This window comes from Silurus meridionalis, chromosome 17, assembly GCF_014805685.1.
Source record: "Silurus meridionalis isolate SWU-2019-XX chromosome 17, ASM1480568v1, whole genome shotgun sequence".
Lineage (NCBI taxonomy): Eukaryota > Metazoa > Chordata > Actinopteri > Siluriformes > Siluridae > Silurus > Silurus meridionalis.
Genome location: NC_060900.1, coordinates 25,866,192 through 25,885,524, shown reverse-complemented (window position 1 = coordinate 25,885,524; position 19,333 = coordinate 25,866,192). Strand labels below are relative to the sequence as shown.

At 42.1% G+C, this 19,333-nt stretch overlaps 2 protein-coding genes across 6 annotated transcripts in view; both read right to left on the bottom strand.

The window, feature by feature from the left end:
- Positions 1-5,854, bottom strand: part of haus5 (HAUS augmin-like complex, subunit 5) — a 37,632-nt gene extending 31,778 nt beyond the window's left edge. For both annotated transcript variants that reach the window (XR_006928273.1, XM_046870799.1), the window contains exons 1-7: positions 5,585-5,854; positions 5,436-5,498; positions 2,267-2,299; positions 2,113-2,137; positions 1,844-1,976; positions 1,601-1,760; positions 1,165-1,240 (exon numbers count right to left, since the gene is read on the bottom strand). Coding sequence is in view for 1 of the 2 variants with exons in the window: in XM_046870799.1 (XP_046726755.1) it covers positions 1,165-1,240; positions 1,601-1,760; positions 1,844-1,976; positions 2,113-2,137; positions 2,267-2,299; positions 5,436-5,498; positions 5,585-5,676 (582 nt within the window). In the remaining variant the exon portion in view is untranslated. The remainder of the gene's footprint in view (positions 1-1,164; positions 1,241-1,600; positions 1,761-1,843; positions 1,977-2,112; positions 2,138-2,266; positions 2,300-5,435; positions 5,499-5,584) is intronic.
- A 1,185-nt stretch (positions 5,855-7,039) lies between these two features.
- wdr13 (WD repeat domain 13) lies at positions 7,040-18,483 on the bottom strand. Of its 4 annotated transcripts, none has more exons than XM_046872109.1 (10): positions 18,378-18,483; positions 17,798-17,859; positions 15,562-15,793; positions 13,863-13,972; positions 13,129-13,259; positions 12,503-12,810; positions 11,628-11,808; positions 8,835-8,976; positions 8,626-8,744; positions 7,040-7,680 (listed from the first exon to the last, which is right to left on the bottom strand). In XM_046872109.1, exons 2-10 carry the CDS (start codon positions 17,836-17,838, stop codon positions 7,496-7,498), a joined length of 1,449 nt encoding a protein of 482 aa, XP_046728065.1. In that variant the 5' UTR covers positions 17,839-17,859; positions 18,378-18,483; the 3' UTR covers positions 7,040-7,495. The 4 variants fall into 4 exon arrangements, with proteins under 4 accessions (XP_046728065.1, XP_046728062.1, XP_046728064.1 ...); XM_046872106.1 differs by lacking the exon at positions 18,378-18,483 and adding an exon at positions 18,073-18,184; XM_046872108.1 differs by lacking the exon at positions 15,562-15,793.
- Between the last annotated feature and the right edge of the window lie 850 nt (positions 18,484-19,333).

The following is a 19,333-nucleotide window of genomic DNA, read 5'->3' as shown; positions in this document are numbered from 1 at the left end:
TAATCAGTCTGTGTAAATATTCTCAATACGAAAAGCAGAACGATTTTCAGGACAAATGTTTTTTTTTTTTTTATAAAAAAATAAAAAAAATAAAAAAAATTACAAAATTTTATATATATTATATCCATGCAGATAGTTTTTCCGGGTTGCGTTATACAGAACGAGAGCGGCCTCTAGAGGCGAATCACCGACGACATGTGCTGTTTATTAAGTGTATTATCCTATTGATTTTGGATGCGATTTTTTTTTTCTTCCTTTTTGTTTCAGTTTAAATGAATGTATTATTTCCCTCAATACCTATTAAAATTATAAATATATTCATATTGATTTCATTTATCACATTTTCATGATTCGGTACTATTTTACATGGAATTTTAACTATCCGTTGATTAATAGGTTATCGGCAAAGTATGAGCCAACCTAGCTATCGGTAAAATCCACTATCGATCGACCATCACTATCGATGGTCGGGAAACTGATGTGGGGGAGGAGCAACAAAACCAGGGTTCAGGCAAAAAACTTGGCATGATGACATTCAATTTGCCTCATCAGCACTTCCTGTCCTACATAACACGTCTTTGTTTTAATCAGAGATTTAATCATTATGTTCACGTGTTTGTCATAGATCTGGTGAAGTCACATGTGATTTTAGAATTATTCCTCTATATAGTTTTTGTATACTAGACTAAAATTTTGTGGACACCTCCACTCTTCTGGGAGGACGTTCCACTAAATGTTGGAGTGTTATTGTGAAGAGTTTTGTTTATTTCGTCACAAGGGTGTTAGTAAAGTCAGGTACTGATATGGGTGAGGTAACGGAGGCCTGGGGTGCACCCCAAAGGTGTTCAAATAGGGTTGAAGATCTACATCAGGAGATCTTCCACTCCAACCCATGTAAAGCAGATCTTCATGAATATGAATATGGCTTTGTGCACAACAGGTTTCTCCCAGTTCAAGTAAAGGGACCCTTTCATGCTAGAGCATTCAAAGACATCCTTGTGTGTCTCCAACATTGGAAAAGAACTACGTATGGCTGGAAAGGTCAGGTGTACCAATACTTGTCTATAGTGTAGCACTGGAATGGAAGGCGGTTCCTGCGGGACCGTGATGGAACACGCGACAGGATGCAGGACTGCAGTGTGAAGCAACAAATAGAGCTCTTACCAAAACCAGAGGCTCTGTGGCCGTGCTGCCATCTCCACCATCAGATCCTCCGAACGCTACGTTCACCTCGGCTTTCCTGCAAACACGGAATTAAAACACTTTGCAATCAGCGTCCCAACAAACTTTCAAAACAACATGATGGCTGGTAGACGCCAAACAAACTACATCTGATATCCAAGGAAGCAGAAATCAGATCATACAGATAAGTAATGAAGGAGCGAGAGATGATTGTGGTGGGAAAAAAGATTCAAAAGTGAACTGAGCAGGTGACCGTTAAGGGCCTTGCTCAAGGGCCCAACAGTGGGAGCTTGGTGGTGCTGGGATTTGAACACATGACCTTTCGGATCAGAAGACCAACATGTTAACCACTGAGCTCAAACCTCCCTGAATCTTTCTGGTGCGATTGAAAGAAAAAAATAAATAAAATCAGCTGTACCTGGCGAGCTGTTCGAACGCCTGACGCTGGACGCTGATGGTCTGCGTGTGGCGCGTGAGAGCGTCACGTTCCTCGGCGCAGCGCATCCTGAAGGAATCGAGCATCAGCTCCCGGAGTCGGCTCTCCTCGTACTGAGCAAAATGTCGGTTCACACTCTGCTCTATTCCACACAAACATACAAAACACTTTATTTAATAAAGGTTTGAAAAAATAAAAAATAAAAACATCACAGAAAATGCTCACCTTCGTTAGCGAGCTGCTCCTCGGCCGTGCTGATCTTCTGGTCTATGTGAAAGAGTTCAGTCTGCAGCTCGGAGATCTCCTTCTGCAACGTCCCACGCCGAGCATCTGCATTTTGTCCCTCCACTTGCTTCAGCTGCACACACACACACACACACACACACACACACACACACACACACACACACACACACACACAGGTCGTTTAAATTTCACGGTTAAACCTCTTGCAGTCGCTAAAGTCCAAGATTCAAACAGTTTTCATTCCTTACCTCTTTATTCTGGAGAACTTTGTACCTTGGGAATCAAAATGTCAAGGAAAACTCAAAGTATCACACACACTTTTGGGTATATATAATGGGGATGGTTTGAAAGCGGGATGATGATGGAGTGAGAACGGATAGAAGAAGTGAAACTAAAGGATACCACTGAAGATTCCCTCGCATGAGTCGGACCTTCCTGTAGAAGAAAAAGTATAATTATAAATAGAAAAAAAACAGAAATAAGAATATAAAATAGTAAAATATTATATATAAATATCTTCTTTCAGCTTCTCCCATTAGGGGGCACCACAGCGGATCATCCGTCCATCGTCGTCACTCCAAACTAAAACCTCAACATCTTCAGCTCTGCTACCTCCAGCTCCACCTCCTGTCTTTTACTCCTCAATGCCACTGTCTCTAATCCATACAACATCTCAGGTCTCACCACAGTCCTATAAACTTTCCCTTTCACTCTCACAGATACCCTTCTATCACAAATCACTCCTGCTATCACTCTTCTCCACTCACTCCACCCTGCCTGCACTCTTTTCTACACTTCTCTGCACCACCCTCACATACATCTCTGACACACCTGACTTCCTCATATAATACCACAGCTCCTCTCTCTCTCCACCCTGTCGTACACTTTCTCTAAATCCACAAACACACAATGCAACTCCTTTTGTTCTTCTCTATACCTCTCCATCAACATTCTCATAGCAAATAATGCGTCTGTGGTGCTCTTCCTCGCCAGGAAACCATACTGCTGCTCACAGATGGTCACCTCTTCTCTCAGCCTGGCTCTCACTACTCTTTCCCATAACTTCATGGTGTGACTGATCAACTTTATTCCCCTGTTCTTCTTCACCACCACCGAGCTCCTGTCTGACCTCTTCCCTGAATCTCACACTACAGTCTTCCTCCTTTAGTTTCCACCATCTTACTCTTTTTTCAGTCCTCACTCTCCTCCTCTTCTTCTTCACCTCCAAAACCATCCTCCAGACCACCATCTAAAGCTGTCTAGCTACACTGTCCCCTGCCAACACCTTACAGTCTCCAATCTCCTTCAGGTTGCATCTTCTGCAGAGAACATAGTCCACCTGTGTGCACATTCCTCCACTCTTGTACGTCACCCTATGATCCTCCTTCTTCTTAAAATAAGTGTTCACCACTGCCATTTCCATCCTTTTAGCAAAATCTACCACCATCTGCCCTTCCACATTCCTCTCCTTAAGACCATACCTACATATCATCTCCTCATCACCTCTGTTCCCTTCACCCACATGCACATTGAAATCCACACCAATCACCAATCGTTCATTCCTAGGTTCACCATCTAACCAATCCAGAATTTTTCCTTCTCCTCCATCTCACAGTCCACTTGTGGAGCATAATCACTGATGACATTCATCATCACTCCTTCAACTTCCAGCTTCACGTTCATCACTCTATCAGAAACTCTCTTCACCTCCACTACACTTTTACTGTACTCTTCCTTCAGAATCCCCCCTACACCATTTCTCTTTCCATCCACACCATTAAAGAACAGTTTAAGCACCTCCAATGATCCTGCTCTTACTCCCTTCCCACTTGGTCTCCTGAACACACAACATATCCACCTTTCTCCTCTCCATCATATCAGATCCCTCGCTCCCTTTACCAGTCATAGTACCAACATTTATAGTGCCCACCCAAACCTCTACTCTCCTACACTTCTCCTTTCCCTGTAGACTTCTTCCTCCTCTCCACCTCTCCTTCTCCCTCCTCTCCACCTCTCCTTCTCCCTCCTCTCCACCTCTCCTTCTCCCTCCTCTCCACCTCTCCTTCTCCCTCCTCTCCACCTCTCCTTCCTCCTCTCCTCTCCTTCTCCTCCTCTCCTTCTCCTCTCCACCTCTCCTTCTTCCTCCTCTCCACCTCTCTTCTCCCTCCTCTCCACCTCTCCTTCTTCCTCCTCTCCACCTCTCCTTCTTCCCCGCTCCACCTCTCCTTCTTCCTCCTCTCCTCTCCTTCTCCCTCCTCTCCTCTCCTTCTTCCCCTCTCCTTCTTCCCCTCTCCACCTCTCCTTCTTCCCCCTCTCACCTCTCCTTCTTCCCCTCTCCACCTCTCCTTCTCCCTCCTCTCCACCTCTCCACCTCTCCTTCTTCCCCGCTCCACCTCTCCTTCTTCCTCCTCTCCACCTCTCCTTCTTCCTCCTCTCCACCTCTCCTTCTTCCTCCTCTCCACCTCTCCTTCTTCCTCCTCTCCACCTCTTCTTCTTCCTCCGCTCCACCTCTCCTTCTTCCCCGCTCCACCTCTCTTCTTCCTCCGCTCCACCTCTCTTCTCCTCCTCTCCACCTCTCCTTCTTCCTCCGCCTCCACCTCTCCTTCTTCCCCTCTCCACCTCTTCTTCCTCCTCTCCACCTCTCCTTCTTCCCCTCTCCACCTCTCCTTCTCCCTCCTCTCCACCTCTCCACCTCTCCTTCTTCCCCGCTCCACCTCTCCTTCTTCCTCCTCTCCACCTCTCCTTCTTCCTCCTCTCCACCTCTCCTTCTTCCTCCTCTCCACCTCTCCTTCTTCCTCCTCTCCACCTCTTCTTCTTCCCCGCTCCACCTCTCCTTCTTCCTCCTCCACCTCTCTTCTCCCTCCTCTCCACCTCTCCTTCTTCCCCTCTCCTTCTTCCCCTCTCCACCTCTCCTTCTTCCCCTCTCCACCTCTCCTTCTCCCTCCTCTCCACCTCTCCTTCTTCCCCTCTCCACCTCTCCTTCTTCCCCTCTCCTTCTTCCCCGCTCCACCTCTCCTTCTTCCTCCTCTCCACCTCTCTTCTCCCTCCTCTCCACCTCTCCTTCTTCCTCCTCTCCACCTCTCCTTCTTCCCCTCTCCACCTCTCCTTCTTCCCCCTCTCACCTCTCCTTCTTCCCCTCTCCACCTCTCCTTCTTCCCCTCTCCACCTCTCCTTCTTCCCCTCTCCTTCTTCCCCCTCCACCTCTCCTTCTTCCTCCTCTCCACCTCTCTTCTCCCTCCTCTCCACCTCTCCTTCTTCCTCCTCTCCACCTCTCCTTCTCCTCCTCTCCACCTCTCCTTCTCCTCCTCTCCACCTCTCCTTCTCCCTCTCCACCTCTCCACCTCTCCTTCTTCCCCTCTCCACCTTCCCCTCTCCACCTTCCACCTCTCCTTCTTCCCCTCTCCACCTTCCACCTCTCCACCTCTCCTTCTCCTCCTCTCCTTCTTCCCCCTCTCCTTCTTCCTCCTCTCCACCTCTCCTTCTCCCTCCTCTCCACCTCTCCTTCTTCCCCCTCTCCACCTCTCCTTCTTCAGCCCACATAGATTTATATATAAACAGTTATTCACGTTACCTCTCACTATAAACATGCTGTATGACATATTTCCAAATTGAGGCTCCTGCACCGACACATAACCTTAAAAACAAAAACATTTAACCATAAATATGTAAAACATTTCTTACAATATGTCACAAAACATATAATAATACACTTATATTTACGTTTTGATGTAGCTGTCGTGTGGGAGTTTGTGAGGAGGTAAATCCAGCTCCTCCGCCGCCCAACGCTTCAGCTCCAGAACCAAACTCCCCATTTTTATCAGCTAATTACTTCCCTATACAGCCCTTTTTTACAACTTTTATAAACAATTCCACAATAATTAAACAAATTAATAATTATTATTCCCTCGTCAGAGACCTACAAAACGGACAGCTCACAAACGTTATCCTTGAGCCACCCGTTTTCGGACTAATCCCACCTATTCTTGCTCTGATTGGCTTGAAATTCGTACTCCAAGTACAACCAGCCAATTAGAATGTCCACCTCGAGGGCGTTAACCAATTACAACCGACTAATCAGAATACGGGTAGGAAATATATCTATATTGAAAGTTAGCTAAGGAGTGTTTGGGTCTACGCCAAACACCGAACCGTAACCTTTTAAGAAATTTCTATTTTTTACGAACGTTAAACTGTGTAATAACACGCGATACAGTCGTTGTGTAAGTGTATTAGTGTTATTTAAAAATATATCTTTTTTTTTTCAACGTATTGTTTAAAATTCGCCCGCTTCCCGGGTTTATTTTACTTCCGCTGACGTCACGCGACGTAATCGAGGCAACGAATAAAATAAAATAAAATAAAATAAATAAAACACATTTTGAACGTAATGTATCGGTGGGAGGAATAGTTTCTAAATCATTTTTACCAGCCTGTGTGATAAAATAAAAACGTTGGACTGTGTTTTATTTTTCATTTCTGCATTCTGACTGAACGATGTTTACTTCTACTTCTTTCGGCTTCTCCCATTAGGGGGCGCCACAGCGGATCATCCGTCTCCATACCCACCCTGTCCTCTACATCTGCCTCTTTTACACCAACTACCTGCATGTCTTCCCTCACCACATTCATAAACCTCCTCCTTGGTCTTCCTCTTTTACTCCTTCCTGGTGGCTCCATCCTCAGCATTCTCCTACTGATATACCCCATGTCCCTCCACTTCCATACTTCACCATTCCACCATGCAGTTCCATCTGGAAGCGTACGTCCGAGTTCTGTGAGCGATATTGATCATCGAATGTCCTGCCCAGTCACAGCACATAAATCCTATCGAACTGCTCTGGGATGAACTGAATCACAAGATTCAGAGTAGAAAATCTTTAGGAAGTTCTACAAGGGAAATGGCAAAAGTATTGCAGGTGAACGTTTGGAAACAAACTCTCCGGATGCCAGGAGCATGTAAAGCTGTTCTTCATGCTAAAGGAGGATTTTTCACTGAAAATAGAGTTCTTTATATTAATATATTCGTTTGGTCAAAGTTAATCTTCATATCGTTACAGTTTGTTGCATAGAAACAAAAGGAACATGGACGTGTCTCTCAAAAACCATCAAAGACTCCGGATAAATATCCGTACAGGATTTAGAAGAACGCAAGAAAAACACAAAACAGAAACGGGATGTGGGATGAAATGTATTTATTCATAAGAAGGCATAAATACAATAGTGTTATCTTGTAAGCCAGCAGGAGCTAATCAGTGTTCAACAAGGTCATTTCTTTTTCAAACACACACACACACACACACACACACACACACACACACACACACACACACACACACACACATATAGATCCCAATCACATTATCCACAGCAGAATTAAATACAATCATTCTCTCATTCATTCTCTCTCCCCCTCCATACATTCTGATGCATTAGCTTCAAGCAAGACTCAAACCCGGTCTAATCTAAAACCGTCACACAGGGATGATGTAGGACACAAATACAAAAATCTCGGTTTGATGTTCGACAAATCAGCACGAGACCAGACAGCAGATCGGCTCTGGAATAACCGGCTTTGAAAATATCTACATTGCACGTGAGTGAAGCTGCTGTTGCGCATGGAAGCGTGTGCGGTTATTTCTGCTCGCGTCTCCAGATGATGACCATGCCAGTGGCGTCGGAGGAGGCCAGCAGGCTCTCGTCGCAGTTGAAGCTGACGTCCAGCACGGGGCCGCTGTGGCCCTGCAGCTTGTTTACTATGGCCTTAGTGTTGCGCTCCACGTCAAAGAAGTACACGCACGCGTCCTCGCTGCCGGTCACTGTGTGTGTGTGTGTGGGGATAAATAAATAAAGTTATTCCAGATTCACCTTTAATGTAAATCACCCAAAATATGGTTTACACCTTAAGTTAATATGAAACATAAAAAAAAAAAAAAAAGCCAAAAAAAAAAGGCAGATAAAGAACAAAAAAATTAAACAAATGTTTCAAATTATAAAATAAAACAAAAGAAAAAAAAAAGGACAAAAAACCCCACACAAATAAAAAAAAAGGACCAAAATAAGATAAAAAATGCCCCAGAGAAGACAATAAAATACATGCACAAAGGAAGATAAGAAAAGACTAAAACAACGGAAAATGACGAAAAAGATAAAGAACAAAAAACAAAAAAGACAAGGGACCAAAATAAAATTAACTAACACCCACTGTTACCCAAAGTTTGGAAAAAGAAGAAGAAAATGACAAAAAACCCCACAAAATATAAAAAGTACAACCTGAAAACAAACACAACAACAAAAAAACGCAACAAAACAACAAAAAAAATCAACCAACAGAAGATAAAAAAAAGAAAAACGAGAGAGAAAAACCCCAAAGCAAAATGAGACAACAAAGTTCAAAAACAAAACAGCCCCTAACAGAAAAAAAAAAATTAATAAATAGGGGAAAAAACAAAAATTATAATAAAAAAATCAACCAAAACAATTGGGGAAACGAAATTTTTTATAAACTTTTACGAAACTTTGCTCAGGATCAGAATCAGGATCCACATTGAGGCTGGTTAAGAAGCGGGACAATCAAAACTTCTATTTTATAAACCTCTATTTTAAAACCTTCACTTCTAAAAACGTCTGATAGTAAGGCACAGCGACGACTACAAAAGGGGATGGATGAATGGATGGATGGACGGACGGACAGAAAGACAGACGATTTTACTGAATGAATAGAATGTTCATGTAGGTGCAGATGTTCGTACGGGAACTCTTACCGACACATGCCCCCTGCCTGAAGGACATGAGTGGACAGAATATGCTGTGGAGATGCTGAGAGCTGTGCTGGATGGGGAAACTCCTCTTCAGCTGCAGTGTGCCTTCATTATCCACGACCCTGTGGAGCCACGATCACATTCATCTTGTGAATCATGTGTTTATGTGTGTAAGTATTTATGTGCATGTGTGTGTGTTTGTGTGGTCTGACCTGTAGAGCAGCAGCTTGTTGACAGAGGCATTGATGAGCAGAGACGGGTCCCGAGCCTCTCGGCTGATCCACGAGCGGGCGGAGATGCTGGAGATTGGGCTTCCTTCGCTCACCACCAACCTCTTCGCTTTTGTCAGCTTTCCTGTGCAACAACACGACTTCAGCGCACACGTACACACACACATTGTACAGGTAACACACAAACAGCAACCTCATTTTATACTCTTCTTATACTCTTCTTATACTATTCTTCATGATCGTTCCTCCTTTGCTGCAGACTAGAACTTACCTCAGATTATAGACGGAAAGTGTTCACAGTGCTTCACTTTTCCCACATATGTTACAGCCTTATTCCAAACTGGATTAAATGTATTATTTTCTACCAAAAAAAAAACCATAATGACAACATAAACAGAAGTTTGTTTGAAATTTGTGCAAATGTATTTAAAAATAAATTTAAATCACATGTATATAAGTATTCACAGCCTTTGCTGTGAACCTCTCAAGCTTTATCAAGTTAGATGGGAAGCGTCAGTGCACAGCTATTTATAGTTCTCTCCAGAGATGTTCAATCGGTTAAAGTCTGGGTTCTGGCTGGGCTGCTCAAGGACATTCACAGAGACATCCTGTAACCACTCCTTTGTTATCTTGGCTGTGTTCTTAGGGTCGTTGTCCTGTTGGAAGATGAACCGTCACCCCAGTCTGAGGTCCAGAGTGCTGTGGAGCAGGCTTTCATTAAGGACGTCTCTGTACAATGCTGCATTCATCTTTCCTTTGATCCTGACCAGTCTCTCAGTGCCTGCAGCTGAAAAACATCCCGACAGCATGATGCTGCCACCACCATGCTTCACTGTAGCGATAGTATTGGCCAGGTAATAAGCGGTGCCTGGTTTCCTCCAGACATGACATTTGACATTCAGGCCAAAGAGTTTTTTTCTCATGGTCTGATGGTCCTTCAGGTGCCTTTTGGCAAACTCCAGGTGGGCTATGTGCCCGTCACTGAGGAGTGGCTTTCTTCTGGCTACTGTACCATACAGGACTGATTGGTGGAGTGCTGCAGAGATGTTGTTCTTCTGGAAGGTTCTCCTCTCTCCACAGAGAAATACCTTCTCCCCTTGATCCGGCTCTGCTCTAGGAAGAGTCCTGGTGGTTCCAAACTTCTTCCATTTACTGATGATGGAGAACACTGTGCTCATTGGGACCTTCAATGCTGCAGAAATGCTTCTGTCCCCTTCTGTGCCTCGATACAATCCTGTCTCAGAGGTCTACAGACAATTCAATAGAATTCATGGTTTGGTTTGTGCTCACTGTGGGACCTCATATAGACAGGGTGTGCCTTCAAATCATGTCCAATCAACTGAATTTACCACAGGTGGACTCCAATCAAGTTGTAGAATCATCTCAAGGATGATCAGTGGAAACAGGATGTACCTGAACTCAATTTTGAGTGTCATGGCAAAGACTGTGAATATTTATGTACACAATCCTCTTAGTTTTTTATTTATAATAAAAAAAGAATAATAAATCCCAACAAACTTCTTACACGTTGTCAGTATGGGGTTTAGTTTGTAGAAAATAATGAATTTAATCCACATTTGTTTCTGTCATTGCAACAGCGGCCTCTAGAGGCGAATCACTAAAGTGCTATATTCAATTTACTTATAATTGCTTAATTATATAATTATATTTATTAATCTGTATTTATATATTTATAAATACATTTATAATTTGTATTTCTTTTAGCAGATTTACATGATTTAGTACAGAATTTTTTGTTTTTTTATTTTTGTAATAAAGTTCAGTACTAATTTACATATAGTGTTTGTTTTTTTATCCAAAATTGGAAATTGTTGGATTAATCGGTTATCGGGAAGAACAATTCAAACTGTGTGGGGGTGCCTGTGTAAGGTAGCTGATGTTCTGCAATGGTGTAGCTGCATTACTGGGGAATATAGTTCGGATAAAACACTGTTCATCTGATATTTTGTCACATTTGGCTCTCTGTGAGCATTTTGTGGGCGTGGCTAAATGCAAATCAGAATCGCCATGGAAGCACCAGCTACTTAACAGCTGTTTAGAATATTTTTAATTCCCCTTATTTCTAATACAACTCTGTAAATGCTCAGGGCAAAGACACAGACTCTTGATGTTTGCTTTTCTGAGTGTTGAGTTCAAAGGGTTCATACCGCTGAGGGGTTACACACAGTTCACAAAAAGCAACCTTGGTCTCAGAAGACATGACACCAGAAACAGGTCTTTCCGTCCGTTATTACGCCGTGAAATCCTGCTGTGTCGTTGGCTCTCTCGAAGACTTAATCTCGCTCGAGACGCCAGAATCCGAAAAAAAATGGTCCTAGAGGACGTTTCAAGGAACTTTCATTTTCTGTGATAGAAATACAACCTTCCGAAACAGATCGGAGCCCTAAATCATTTCCTGCTGGTGACAACACGGGAGTTATTACGGGGCTCTGCGGAGACTCCGGATTGTGTGCGAGACGGTAACGATTATACCGCACTGCAGAGAGACACCACACACTCACAAATCCTTACCAGACTGAAAACGAGTGAAGGAGATGCAAACGGCCCCAGCAATATATATATATATATATATATATATATATATATATATATATATATATAAACACGGCTCTTCACTATGAGGTTATTTCGGATCTCATGGCGAGAAATTAGCAGCACAATGACTCACTCACCTGCTCACCATGACCACGTTAGTGTCAATACCCTGGAGACAGTGTTAATGTTCTGCAAAGTTGATTTGTTTTTTTTTCTCACCTGTGGCCATGTCGAACAGGAAGGAGAATATGCTCCCTCGGTCGTCCCCGGCCCACAGGATCCTCCCCGGGGCGTCGAACGACAGCGACAGCACGCGGCCAGTTAGTTTACTCGAGCCTCCTTTGACCTTCTTTCCTGTGGAGATGTTAACCACTTGCAGCAGGTGCTTACTGTTTCCCACCTGTACAGAAGATCATGATTGGGTGTAGACCATTACATACAGAAAATCCATAGCTTTAACCACTTTCTTTCTATCTACATTCACTACGCCCATTCCTTTCGCAAATTCCTTGAAGGCTCTCAGTCCAAATACTATAAAATGCTAAACTTTAAAAAATTCTTTGGAGATGGCTTTATAACCCTGGCCAGATTGATGACAACAGAAGTGTTGCTTCTCTGGACTAGTGGATGTTTTTCTTGGCATGATCTACAGGTATTTATCTACATCATGCTAAGAAAGAATTTCCTTTAAGCTCATTCAACAAAAGTTCAGTAAAAACCAAACAGATTGTAGCACTATAAATGCCTGGTCCCAACTGTGAAGCATGGTGGTGGAGGTGGTATGATGATTTGGGTTATAGATTTATATGAATATATAGAATTGTGAGCCCCTTTTGTCGAGCAGAAATTGAGTCATGCAACAGAATAATGATCCCAATCAACCAATCAAATTCAAATCTGAATGGCAAAAGGAGAAACAATGTGAACGATGCGTAAAAGTCTACAAGTTACTGAAGTACAGGGTGTGCCTATTTTTTCACGCCTGGTTTCTAAATATTGGTTTGATTTTGGAAAGACAAAAGATAATTGAATTATAATTTGTCTTCTAGTGAGATGAATACGGTTGCAGCCTGCGTCTGAAGCACTGAGCTCACCACAGTGAGGTTGTTATTCATGGGCTGGAAGGTGCAGCAAAGGAGCTCGCTGGATTCCGGGTCTGCAACCTCGCGGATGCATCGACCGTCCTCCGTGTTCCAGATCCGCAGCGTGCCGTCCAGAGACGTGGACACGATGATGTCGTTGCTAAGCGACCAGGCGAAATCGGTCACAGGACCCATGTGCCCTCTCAGCGCCACCTTAACGGTCGGGGGAGACGGAGACAGCGTCATGATTGACAGAGTCCCGTCCAAGGAGCAGCAAGCGAGGAGGTGCTTGTCGTCATTGGCGAACTGAAGGCGAGGGACTGAGCAGGCAGAAAAGGAGCAAATAATTAAATAATACACACACACACACACACACACACACACACACACACACACGCACACCGATTAGGCATTACATTATGACATTCTAACATTATGACTGGTGAAGTAAGTAACACTGATGATCTCTTCATCTCCTGTAGCTCAAACTGCTGAAGAAGTTCATGCTGTTGATGATCTACGGGTCACGACTGTTTTGGCAGCAAAAGGTGAACCAACACAATATCAGGCATGTGGTCATAATGTTATGGCTGATGTGTGAATATTAATGAACCAGGGTATTATAGATACTTATTTACCAGCTGAGTCGACGTGTTGATCGAATATATGATGCATGCCGGCGAAAGCGTAATTCTCACTCAGGGTGGTGTCGCCCGCCATGGCACGACTCGCCTCCGCCACTGAGGTGGGCACCAGGCTGCCTGGAGGCCTGAAAATACAATTACAAAGACAAATAAAATGTTTAAATAAGTGTTAAATAAAAGACACAATACGAAGGTTTCTTCTGCAGCCAGTGTGACAAAACAGTGACCGCAGGGACGAGGGGGGGAGTCCAAAAGTATTGGGACACCTGACTTTTTCAGCTGCTTGCGGCTCTTCCCTTTGTTATCACAAAGTTGAAGGCACGCAATAGTATAGAATGTATTTGGAGGTGGTTGCACGATTTTGAACACCTCAGCCCTATTGAACACCTCTGGGATCAAAGGTAAAAAAAAAAGAAAAAAAAAAAAGAAAATCCTAACAGTGAATTTTCAATATTGTCCCCTTCCAAATCTCTTGGAAACATTTCCGAATGGTTTTCACTGTCGATTTGCTGCACAAACTAAGACACAGGAGAGCAAATCATTCCAGACGCATTCATTGCATTCCATCGCATTTATTGATTCACTTATCAGCAGATTTTAGTTTAAAAAAATATTTTTAACAGTACAATACATATCGTTTATAGTTGAAATGTAACTGTGGGACAATTATTTTTTTATGTCAAATCGTCCAATTTCTGGACATCTCGTGCAGTTGTACGGTACCGTACCTCTCCTCGTACACTGCTCTGTTCATCTGGGCCTGGAGCTGATATGAACCGCGGCTCACTGAACGACGGTGACCTCGAGCGCCCTGAGCCCTGGAGTCCTCCTCAAAGTCCTGGAGCAAACACACACAAAGAGAAAGAGAGAGAATGAGATATTAAGAAAAAAAATGAGACAGGAAGTAGATACAGAGAAAAAAATAAACAGATAAGATATAAAAAGTGTAGACATGCAAATAAAATAAAGAATAGGGGGAGAAGGATGGGGTGAATAAAGTGTTTTGACCCATCTACCCCTTAATTTTATAAATTTTCCCCAAAGCAACATAAACATACTAAATGAAATAAAATAAGTAAAGGTTCATGGAGATGGAGGTTCTTTGGTGCTTTACTGTAACTTAACCGAATGGTTGAAAGCTTACTGATAAGAACCACTTTCTCTCTTTCTCACACACACACACACACACACACACACACATATACACAACCCATGCAACATCCCATAGCGTAAAGGGGACCAGTCACGCTTGAATAATTTTGTTGTTGCAAAACGTTACAACTTTGGTGACAGCGATGTTAATAAGGAATAAAGGCCAAGAATCAACAGCGATGTGCATCGTCTATCATCGTCTATCCTCAATTCTGCCAGTCTTATACGGTTTTCTCCTCAGAGTTAATCATTCAAATAAAACATGGCACTGAATGGTCGTAGTAATTACACATGCGCCGACCGGATCTGCACTAGTGAGCCGGTCAGCCGTGATACAGAGGAGCCCAAGAGGCATGAACTCCTGAATTTCCGAATGGGAGTCTATACAGCAAAAAGTGTAGTGAGCACAGCTTTAGGGGAATAGAGTTATCTCCCGTCTCATACGCGAGCTCACAAACTAGCTTCAATCCAAGCTAACCTGATTTGTGTCAGAGGGCAGGATAACACAATTAGAGAAAAGAGCTATCTGCCATCTTCTACATATATGAGCTCTTAAAGGCCAAAGGCTGACTAGCATCAATCAAGTCTTACCGGATCTGCGTCACAGGGCAGAATAACACACGTAGAGAAAAGAAAGAACCATCTGCTGTCTTCCTTATACGTGAGCTCACTGACGCAGAGGACTGACTAACGTCACTCTGATTGACAGAAGATAAAAAGAGAACGTTTGCTCTTCTAGGCTTCTGCATGAACCTCTACTAACATTTTTAATATATAAATATTTGCAAAAAAATGTATTATCTTTTACGTTCTTTCCCCTTCAGCGAGTTTCCGACTGCAAGGGGGGAAAAAAGAAGAAGAAGAAGAAGAGTTCTCAGGTGTCTTCCCTATTGTAAATATTCTCGGCTGTAAATATCGGCGCCTCTGCTGGAAACCTTAATCAAGTGCTGTTCTGGGCCGTCCTTATTAACCATGCAGTAGTGTTTGTCATGTTTGTGAGAACATCGATCAGTGTGTTTTCATCCTCAGCGTGACTGTTCCCCTTTAATGTGATTACACTGGACAATCATGGACAAGATTAACAGCTGCTGCATTTTCGCTCCATATTGGATCGCTGCAATTTAATCAGGAACAGCTGGCGGAAAATTCCGACTCCCAATTGTTGAGTGAAAGGTTTATACTGTCGGATCATTTGTGGTTGTTTTGTTTTTTTTTGTTGACCGTATTTTTTTGGAATGCTTTGTCAGGTTCTCAGTGGGCCTCGAGAAGCCTAACCTCCATGCGGTCCAGTGTGGTGCGGGAGCTGCGAACGCTGCTGGCTCTGAAGCTGCTTTGCTCGGACAGCGGGCCGTAGCGCAGGGCGAGCAGCTGGCTGCGCAGACGCAGGTACTGCCTGCGCAGCCCCGGCTCAAAGCCACACTTAGCGTTCTCACGGAGCAGCTGGCTACGCCGGCGGATGTACTGCGTGCGGAACTGGGGGAACGTAGGAGTGCGGTAAGCATTGTACCTGGATTGAGTGGAGAAGACCATAGAGAAAGGGGGAAAGGGAGAAAGAGAGAAAGAGAGACACATATGAATTTACTTTCAGCCTCTCTATTTTAAGTAACATCCAGGCAAAAGAAAACTAGCTAGCATTAAACATCTAAATACCATAGGCTGTATATCATGACCTTAAACCGTTAGTGTTTATTTTTACTCTTTTTTTTTTTTTTTTAAGAAGGAGAGGACGATTCTACACCGATACAGGTAAATTATCAAGATTAACTCAATGTGTTCCAGTTGCGTTTTTAAATCGAAAACTCTCACTTTCTTGAAAATTCCGGATCGCTCTTTTGCAAATGAATTTCCGCTCAAAATTTCTACTCTTCCAAAAATCCTACTGAAACAAATCATCATTCTTCCCACTGATCCAAACCCTCACACTTCTCTGTTCTTCCTATGAATTTCTATCTATCTGGAGTGGTAGCTCCAGCAGTTAAGGCGCTGGGTTACCGATCGGAAGGTCGGGGGTTCAAGCTTCCACTCTTGGGCCCTTGAGCAAGGCCCTTAACCATCTATGCTCCAGGGGCGCCGTATCATGGCCGACCCTGCGCTCTGACCCCAGCTTCTAAGCAAGCTGGGATATGCGAAGAACAAATTTCACTGTGCTGTAATGTATATGTGACAAATAAAGGCTATTCTTCTTCTTCTTCTTCTTCTATCTATCTATCTATACATTACTATTTCACTGCCTGTAATCATGATGTTGTGCTTGAGACTGTACATACTGTATTACCTCTGTTCCATCCTCATTTTTTTTAAAACCTGTATATACACATATACATATATATATACACACATTATCTGCTCTACCTACAATGTACATATACACACACAATGTACATATGTCTTTCACATATTTTATTTCTCATTTTTATTTTATTTACATATTTCTTACTGGTGTTTGCGCAACAGCTTCTGCACAGATATATTTTACATTGTTTTGCTGGTAGATGCTAAACTATATTTTTGCTGCTGTAAACCTGTACTATACAATGACAAAGTCATTATCTATCTATCTATCTATCTGTCTGTCTGTCTGTCTGTCTGTCTGTCTGTCTGTCTGTAATTAAACACTGCTTCCTTCTGTCAGAAAGTATAACTCTTTGTAAATTACACCTGTTGGGTTTTTCTGTCTGTCTGCCTGCACATATAAATAACTGCCCATTTTTCTGTCTGTCTGTCTGTATTTCTATCCTTATTATCTGTTGGTCTGTCTGCCAATCTATCTTATTTCAATGTTTATATGTGTCTGTCTGTCTATCTATTTATCTGTCTATCAGTCTGTCTGCCTATCTATCAGTCTGTCTATCTGTCTGCCTATATATCTATACGTACGTACGTATCTGTCTACCTATCTATCTATCTATCTATCTATCTGTCTACCTATCTATCTATCTATATATATATATCTATCTATTTATCTAACAGTCTGTCTATCTGTCTGCCTATATATCTATACGTACGTACGTATCTGTCTACCTATCTATCTATCTATCTATCTATCTATCTATCTATCTATCTATTTATCTGTCTAACAGTCTGTCTATCTGTCTGCCTATATATCTATACGTACGTACGTATGTCTGTCTGTCTGTCTGTCTATCTATTTATCTGTCTATCTGTCAGTCTGCCTATCTGTCAGTCTGTCTATATATCTATACGTACGTACATATCTGTCTGTCTATCTATCTATCTATCTATCTATCTATCTATCTATCTATCTATCAGTTATGCATCGCAGTGGCCGACAGCAACTCTATTCTGTTATTATTTCATTCATTATATTATTATGAATATAATATGTAAACTAATAAATAAAGGAAAATGCAAATGACCCAAAGACGTCAAAAACTTTTAGCTCGTGGTACATTTCTTTTCAACAACAACGACAGTACATTTCTTTTTAACAACAACAACAACAACAACAACAACAATAATAACAACAATAATAATGATGATTTCCACTCACCTTGCGTCCACTGCCAGCACCTGCTGCCACACTGCAGCCATTCCACATACACTCAGGGGAACCTGCAGGAGAAAGAACAGTGAAAAACAGCTCACAGAAATGAAGATATATATGTGGAAGACAGATTTGCATGAAATAAAAAGCTCAATAAGGAGATTTTAATCAGAGTTTTAACACACTTCCGGTTTCCTGTTTACGACAAAACGGGGCTTAACTTAGCTTCATTTCAATTATCTTTAAAAAAAAAAAAAAAAAAAAAAGGAAATTTATCCTACACATTGCAGAACAGGTGATTCGATCATTCTAATGCAGTAATTAATCCCTTTTATTATTATTTTTATCTGAAAACCTCCAGCCAGTGATGCTTTTAGCTCGATGCTAAGGAAACCCCAGCAGAGACGCTAACTAGCTTAGCCTCTTGGACAGACGGAAGCCAGGCGACTAAATGATGTCAGTTACCCACACACACATGACACGACATCACTGTGGATGCACATACACTTCTCTTCAGTGTGAAAAAAACTAATAAAACAATATAAAAACCCGACTATTTTATTTTATTTTGCTAATAAATTCCTACCGTCAATTCCTGAAACGAAACATCATCCCCCCTCCCTCCCAACGGAACAAGACGGAGGAGGTCACGTGACACGGGCTGTCTCCCTTCGCCTGGAATTGCCTTGGTGGGTCGCCATGGCAACGAGCGTACCCGTGAGCGCATGCGCGTAGGGGGCGGCACAGCCAATTTAAATGATAGCTGTAATAATAATAATAGTAATTCAATTGATAATCCTTTAATGATACATTTATTACCCTGTATAATGTATTGTAGTCTTTGGAGTTTAACATTTCGAATATAAACGAGGGAATTAATGTTTTTATGATCAGTGAAGAAAGCATCATAAGTTCTTCTTTTTCTTCTTATATATATATATATATATATATATATATATATATATATATATATATATATATATATATATATATATAAAACAATCAGATATATTTTAATACCTGAGGTGCCAGACACTGGCATTCCTGTCGCTTTCTTCTTTCTGGAACCGCCAAACCCATCATGAACCCCTTCCTCCAGGATGGAGTTGTTGTCAATTAGAGACAGTGGTGGACGAAATACACAAACCATGTAGTTAACTAAAAGTAGAGATGCACACGGTAAAATGTGACTCCAGTAATAGTAAAATTGTCTCTTTAAACTTTCACTTGAGTAAAATTACAAAAGTATTTGCCTTCAAATGTACTGAAGTATCCAAAGTACTATGATTTATTATAACTATAATGTTCCTATTATCATTTTTGTCACAAGACTATTCAATTAATCAACTCAGTTTATGTGAAAAGACTCGAATGTGACTCTCAGCTCACTGATCTATTAATAGAATGATATTAATGATAAAGACTGATGGATATTTATTCAAATTATCATGAGCCCAAAACCTTCTTTTCAACTACTTAAATAAAAATAAAAAAATTACAGCCAATGATGCTGAACTGTATGTTGTTTTTACTTTGAAATGT

Excerpts from the sequence above, each read along its gene's own strand:
- wdr13 (XM_046872106.1), bottom strand. The coding sequence starts at position 18,099 with ATGATCGAATCACCTGTTCTGCAATGT. Across the intron at positions 8,977-11,627 it reads CCTGTTCGACATGGCCACAG|GAAAGCTGACAAAAGCGAAG; the intron begins GTGAGAAAAAAA and ends GTTGTTGCACAG. Across the intron at positions 8,745-8,834 it reads AACAAGCTGCTGCTCTACAG|GGTCGTGGATAATGAAGGCA; the intron begins GTCAGACCACAC and ends GTGGCTCCACAG.